This window comes from the organism of the source record quoted next, unplaced genomic scaffold (genome assembly GCF_019419815.1).
Source record: "Pyrus x bretschneideri cultivar Hongxiangsu unplaced genomic scaffold, Pyrus_bretschneideri_v1 Contig8, whole genome shotgun sequence".
Lineage (NCBI taxonomy): Eukaryota > Viridiplantae > Streptophyta > Magnoliopsida > Rosales > Rosaceae > Pyrus > Pyrus x bretschneideri.
Window position 1 is genome coordinate 8127280 of NW_025999820.1, and position 7328 is coordinate 8134607.

A 7328-nucleotide genomic window follows, 5' to 3' on the forward strand; every position below is an offset into this window, starting at 1 on the left:
GATATATTTTTACACTAAAAGGAGGGAGCAGTTCGGTTAGGCTACACAATGAAAGACTTAATTTGATATCGAATTCGTCCTCCACAAGTTTTAATCTAAGTCATTTCACTTACAAGTAAAAATAAATATCATCAGACTGTAATACTGAGTAACAAATAAGCCACTAATTTACAATTCTAGAGAATTTAGAATTTCTAGAATTGTAAATTAGTTGTTAGCTAATTTAAGTGGATATATATTAAATATAGAAATAATTATGGAATTGTCAAGTGGTCAAAGCATCTTAATCAAGTTTCGTACAAAAAACAAATGTCAAGTCTGGACAAGTTAGAAAAACTACAAGGGATTCCAATTACTCCGGTAATTTAGTAAAGTATTATTTTTATTCTCCTTTCTCTCACAGGTGTTAGGTACGAAATTATACTCTTATAAATGACGAGTTTGATATCTAATTAAAAACATAACTCTGATTAGGAATATCACAACAAACGACGATATTCAAGGAGGGGGTTTTTTTTTTTTTTTTTTTGGGGGGGGGGGGGGGGGGCGCGGCGCGGCGGGGGGCGGGGCAAGTTGAGAACCAACGAAAGGAGATGGTCTCTCCGGAAGGATGACATCCATCGCGAGAGGCCGTTGAGGCCAATTAGATAGTGAAGAAAACAAACAAACAAGCCCAATCAGATGGTCATATAAATCACCATTCACAAAAACAAAACAACTGCCAAATCCTTCCCTAAAACATTTGACGTCTGATTTACTTCACCGTTACACAAAAGTTAACTGGCAGATCGACATGCTCTCTCTTCTCCGATATACGTCAACCGAAGAAATCCATCTCCATCTTTAAATTCGTCGTCAATTGCAGACATCGAGGCACCTGTGATATTCATTCAAAGAATTATAACCTCCACAACTCTGGAACAAAGACAATATGCCAAAAATAAAAGCGAGTTACAAACTCACTCACCGGCAGGAAGTTCAGTGTTCTTGCAGAAGACACGCACATGGAATGTTTTACTGACCGCAATATCCATCTGAATCAAATCAACAAATTCTCCAAGAGTTTTCTGACGGGGGACATGGTATCTGCAACGACAAGAAATAGTAAGCAAACCGAACAAATTGAGAACCCTTTTCGTTTAAAACGAAGCTATGACAAGAAAGGAACTTGGACGGCAGATCTTATAGCTAATATGGACTATGAACACTACTTGGTGGAATCTTTCGCTACTTGGTAACCAATTCATGCACGTTGTAACTTGTAATTATATAACCATGGCGACAGTAACAAGCATTGAACTTTATTTCATACAATGAACAAGGACCAAGGCACTTCCACGTCTCAACAACACCATGAACAATCCCATTCAACTATAGCAATACACATCAAAATAATTAAAGCAAAAGGGAATTGCAAACACACTTTTTTACATCAATGTCAGGAACGTCACTGTCTGCCCTTGGATCCTTCTCCACACTCACCTGCGTGTGAATCTCATCAAATTAAAACAGAGTACATCCACCAAGTGCATAGGACGTAAACACATTTTATGCAGCGAAAGTCTTACTGGTATATAATCTGCACGCTTCTCCCTCAACTGTCTAGCGTCCGTGCAAGTGCGTTGTTCTTCTGAAAGATTACCATATAACTGCTTGTACCTCTCTAAATAGAACCTGAACGTACATCAAAACCATAAATGAAAACAAAAATTAAACAAATAAATAGCAATCTTATATCCATAAATAGCATACAAATCAAGACAATTAAAGCAAAACAGAGAATTTGCAACTAACTTCCTTGTGTTCTCGCTCATGCTAGGACTGGAAGACAAAGCCTTCTCCCGCAATCACATGCATGGAGGCCCAAATTAGAACAATGTATCCACTGAAAGCTTTGGAAGTAAATATGATAATTATGACGTCAATATAATGAAGGGAGATATTCCTACCATCTTGTATGGTCTCAAATTCCAAGGTTCTAAATACACAAACGCATTTCTCATTATGTCCACGTAGGCTCTTTTCCTTCTTTTCTCTGCCAACCTTCTGAAAAAATATTAAATCTGTATGTGAAAACTGAAGCATGTTCTTCCAATGTAGCAATAAAAATTAAGACAATTGGGCTACAAAGTCATTGGCAACAAACTTCTCTTGAATGTCAGGCATGTCACTCTTTTCAGCAGCTTTCTCAACAATCATCTGCACAACGGCACAAATCAGACGAGAGCACATGCCACTGACAAGGAAGTGAACGTATCTGATTCGCTGAAACTCTTACTGGTATCGGGTCTGGATTGTTCTGTTCTGCTTGCATGCTTTCTGAATATTTTAGACCAAAAACATCAGAAAAAGACAGATGAGAAGATAAACATGGCTGAGCAGTCATTATCATTTACAAAATACACCAAATGATCACTACTGCTATCTGAATCTATAAAATTTGGAATTATTCCTTAGTGAGAGCCATCTACCAAGACGAAATACTAAAATACGCACATGGGTATTGCACAAGCAATACAATTAACCAGAAAGTTTAAAAAACATACCTAGATGATTTTCTTGCTTATAAGAACTTTCGCCCAAGTCAAAACTCCCACCACGGCTGTGCTCTGCAAAATTTCAAACAATAAACATCACAACCTGCACAAACTAACTAACAACTTAAATCTCAAGTATAGAAATAAAATTTCTTCCAAAATAAAGCATCAATAATATCAACCCTACATTTGTGAAACTTTGAACTAACAATTAAACTATAGAGGCCATCATATCTCGAAGCAGAAAATTTAACAACACACCATTTATGTAACTTTTTTCTCCACTGTAGGTCACATAAAGAAAACCATCTTCATCCTTGTTTTCCTCATGGATGGCAGACATCAAGGCACCTGTACCATAGGACAAACTATTTACAATTACAACTCCAGGAACAAAAATTATGCTTGAAGCCAAAATGAGTTGCAACTCACTGTTGGGAGGCTTAGTGTTCTTGAAAAAGACAAATATAGGTTTTTTAGAGTGGATGTGCCCCCGAAGAAAATGAACAAATTCCCTAAGAGGGGTACCATCATAGACATGACATCTGCAGTCAGAAAAAATAAAAAAAAAAATCAAAAATAAAACCACGTGAGACCACCTCATTTTAGACAATCTAAAAAGAAATAAATGAAAAAGATAAAACCAAGCTAGGGGTACAAATGATCTTGAGAGTTTGTGTCTGTACTTTGTAGTAACAAGTAGGTTTTCTTATATACTGATATGCTTATGAAAATTACCGGGTAGGAAGGCTTCCATACTTGGGTAACCAATCCAGGCAAATCATTACAACCAGAACCAGCCCTCGAACTTCCACTAAAGTACCCGACTCAATTATTTTGGTAAAATGTTAACAATACACATGACCAAAACCTCTGGGTCCATATAGATTACTTACACACATTAACAAGCTCAGTCTACACAATAAGAACAAAACAAGTGTTGGGCTTTTTCACATGTATCTCATTTCTTTTTTCTTTCCTATTTCCAGACAGATTTCGGATAATAATCAAAAGCATAAATGAAAAGGGAACAATCCTAATTTATTACATCAATGCAAATCAACTAACCTCCTCATGTCAACGTCAGGAACGTCACTCCTTGCATCCTTCTCCATGATCACCTTCATGGAAACTCAAATTAGAATAGAGTGCATTCACCAAATGGATTGCTAGTAAAATGTTTGATGCTTCGGATTGTTACCGGTATATAATCTGGACGCATCTCCCTTAATTTCACAGCATCTAAGCTAGCAAGGTGCTTGAATTTTCTCATTGGATTCCTGAACATATATCATAAGCATAAATGAAAATTGCATTGTTTAGATACAATTCAAGATACTTAAGTGAATTGGCAACAACCTACCTAATGTTCATGGCAGGATCAACTATTCCTGGAGCCTTCTCCATAATCACGTGCAAGGAGAGACAAATTAGAATACATTGTACACTGAGTGCGTAAAACACAAACTTATTGATTCAGTGAAACTCTTACCAAATTCCTATTATTCCATGGGTCTAAAAAATAAATGGGCTTTGTAAAGGGCTTGCATACTGTTTTCCTCTTTCCATGTGACGACTTTCTGGACATATATAACAAACATAATAAAACATTGAAAATCTTGTCCCGTTGTAGCGATACAAATGAAGAAAATTATAACACAAGGGTATTGCCACGAACTTTTTCTCTTCCAAGTCAGGAATGGCACTCCTTGCAGTAGCATTCTCCTTCAACGCCTGCAGTAGCCACCCCCCAATGTCTAGGGAGTGAATGTATGAATATAATTAATTAAGTGATATTCTTACAGCTAACATATTTCTATTGCTCGCTTATACTTGATTAGTTTCTAAAATATTCTAGTCCAAAAACATAAAAAGAAAACAGATAATTGGAAAGAAATCAAGACCTAAACTAATAGCCAAGGGTCTCTCCACAAAAATTCATCTTGCACTCCTTGTGTAGAAAAAATGACAAATCTTTACTTAGAGTTAAGCGGAATGCAGGATGACCATTTTGGAGTGCCAATTACAACCCCCATAACCAATTTCCAAAATAAACCATAATTACTGTCAACCTTTCCACCAATGAAATTTTAAAATCAACCATAGGAAACCACATGGGCCTTCGACAAGGACAAAATACCAAAATTGCATAAACTGTTAACCAGAAAAGAGAAGGAAAAAAATCAACAAACCTTGAGGATTTTCAAAACTCCTACTACCGCTGTTCTCTGCAAATTTCAAATGACAAAACATAATAACTTATCTTAATCGGAGATTAAAAACAGCTTTAAATACAATTATGGCACAAAACTCTCTTCCCATTATAAACCATAATCACAGTCAACCATTCATCTATAAAAGTTATAATAACTTTTTGATTTACAGAAAACCATCTTATCACAAAGAAGAGAAATGACTACACACGCCGTTTATGTTTTAGCATGAAGAAAAAAACAGAAATATTTAGACTCGGTTGAATAAAAGGTTGTTATTTTAAAACCTCCATGGTTTGACCATCAAGCGGAAAAATTTGGATACAAAAATTAACACTAATTAGAAGCATAAAAGTCCCACTTTCTGTTTACTATTATTATTTTTAAAAAACAACCCCAACCCCAAAAGAACCAAATCTCGGTAATTCTGGTTGAAAAATCAAACATCCAAAAATCATCACTGAATCTTAGAACAACCCAAAAAGGCACATGGCCATTGCCAAACTATAGTATCGCTACCCCCCCCCCCCCCCACCCAACCCCAAAAAAAACACACACGGGCCACAACAGAAATAAAACGAACAAACCCACCCAAAAATTAATTAACTACCGACATCAAACAAGTATGACAAGAAAACATTAATGTTGAACTATTTCACAAAGAAACAGAACACCAAAAACTTAAAGGAATCAATAAAGGTTTGGTAATTGAAGAATTGATTGTTTCGAATTGAAAAACAACAGAGGGTCAAAAATCAATCAAATGGGGAAAGAATTCTTCACCACAAATCATAAAAGATGAACACGTTCTTAAGGGTTTAATATCGGGGAACAAACTTGTTTTTGCGCTATTCCCGACTAAAAAAATTCCAATTAGAAGCCTGCACTGTATTTTAATGTTTCTCAATTTCTCTCTTAATTCTCATATTTCCAGTCTCATACTTCTCACCAAACTTATAAATATGCAAAAGAACATTGTAGTAAGTCACCATGGAAGTCAAATCAAGAATCCAAAACATACAATTAAAGAACAAGAACAACACAGCAAATTTATCATAAATGAGCACCAAAGCATACAACCATTTAGGGTAGCAAGAAAAACAAAGAAAATTCAACGTATTGAACAACTGAAAATTTTAAGTCACATTAACCTCGTTCAGCCTCACATCCATAAGATCAAAACTGAGGGTCCACTTTCCTTTAAGAAAGAACAAACTATCCGAAATATCCATCTAAAGAAGGAATTTGTTACTGTCTATATTTCTGACCCATCAAATTGAAGATTGAAAAAGCAAAATAAAAAGAGATGGATCGGATGAGTCAAAAAACTGGTCACCAAATATATAGCAGGTTAGAGATATAATGTGTGCTCCAAATGTAACCACATTTTATTACTTTTCAACTATTTTTTGCCATACCATACGCAAAACTGAATAGCATGGCATTCATGTTTAATCCAAAGAGATGGACTTTGTTACTGCAGCTAACAAATCACGGGTTGAAATCGTGAAATCAGGCATGTAATTAAAATTGACTCAGATAACAGCAAATTTCAAGCCTAAACCGAAACTTCTGAATCCGGAAAATTTCAAACCGGAACTTATAAATGTTTATGACATGCATTCCTTTTTCAACTAACACAGACCCCAAGTTTTCTTTTTCAGTGTCACGGTTACCCTTAGAAATTGTGGTTGTATTACAGAACTTTGCTCTCGGTAAAAATTAAGGGTTTTCTTTATCAATTTGTTAGGGTTGCTAATTAGGGTGTGTGTTGCCAATTGAAAAAAAACCCCAATTTTCAGGGTTTTCTATAAATAAATAAAAACTTGGGATTTCTCTGAACTGACGAAGAAACCCAAAGTTTTTAGGGTTCCTGAAAATTGAAAAATAAACCCACAAATTTCTCACACTACCCCTAATATTCAAAGAGAAAATTAGGGTTCCTGTCAATAGAAAATAAAAAGCTACAAGTTTTATGGTTCCTTGAAAATTAAAAGCCCTAAATTTTATCATCAGACTCAGACAGACGAAAGATTCATAGAACGAACACCAGCTTCTAACATTACCAACGAATCCATGATATCAAAACACAAAAAGAAAAGGTGAAAATCGTGAATGATGATACCTTCGCCGGCAGCCATCGATGAATCCATGACGACCCCAACTTTCAGACAACATTCATACCGGTTTGTTTTCTGGGTCATTTCTACTCTCTCTCTTTGATTCAGTTTGTTGCAACCAGAACCCCAAACGACGTTTTAGCCAACGCACCTATGAAATATTTATTTTGTTTTTTTTTTAATTCTTTTTTGTTTTTTTTTTTTGGGAGAGAGAGAGAGGGAGAGGCTCCAAATTTTATTATTTAGAGAAAACTCTATTTCGACCCCTCTCTTTCTACAATTTTTTTTTGGGGAGACAGTGTTTTTAAAATAACTGAAAGTATTTTTTTTGTTAAATTGATTTCATGTTCCAAAAGTATAAATGTTTTTTGAAAGAAGCATTATATTTGTGTTTCTGGTAAAAAGCGCTTAGAATGCTTTTCCATTATCTGCTTGAATTTTTACTAAGAATTAATTCA

At 35.3% G+C, this 7328-nt stretch overlaps 1 protein-coding gene across 3 annotated transcripts; it reads right to left on the bottom strand.

Moving 5' to 3' along the window:
• Positions 1-670: 670 nt before the first annotated feature.
• On the bottom strand, positions 671-7029 carry LOC125473198. Of its 3 annotated transcripts, none has more exons than XM_048575682.1 (18): positions 6876-7029; positions 4730-4765; positions 4216-4294; positions 4030-4117; positions 3901-3938; positions 3739-3817; positions 3606-3658; positions 2970-3082; positions 2799-2888; positions 2547-2609; positions 2279-2319; positions 2147-2199; positions 1950-2046; positions 1795-1835; positions 1569-1674; positions 1424-1482; positions 968-1086; positions 671-877 (listed from the first exon to the last, which is right to left on the bottom strand). In XM_048575682.1, exons 1-18 carry the CDS (start codon positions 6952-6954, stop codon positions 777-779), a joined length of 1335 nt encoding a protein of 444 aa, XP_048431639.1. In that variant the 5' UTR covers positions 6955-7029; the 3' UTR covers positions 671-776. The 3 variants fall into 3 exon arrangements, with proteins under 3 accessions (XP_048431639.1, XP_048431640.1, XP_048431641.1); XM_048575683.1 differs by having other exon boundaries at positions 3901-3935; positions 6876-7028; XM_048575684.1 differs by lacking the exon at positions 4730-4765 and having other exon boundaries at positions 6876-7006.
• Positions 7030-7328: the final 299 nt, after the last annotated feature.

Coding starts and splice junctions, on each gene's coding strand:
- LOC125473198 (XM_048575682.1), bottom strand. CDS start 6,954: ATGACCCAGAAAACAAACCGGTATGAATGTTGTCTGAAAGTTGGGGTC. Junction 3,939..4,029: donor CATGGAATAATAGGAATTTG/GTAAGAGTTTCA, acceptor GTGATTATGGAG/AAGGCTCCAGGAATAGTTGA. Junction 3,083..3,605: donor CCTGACGTTGACATGAGGAG/GTTAGTTGATTT, acceptor TTCTGACTGCAG/ATGTCATGTCTATGATGGTA.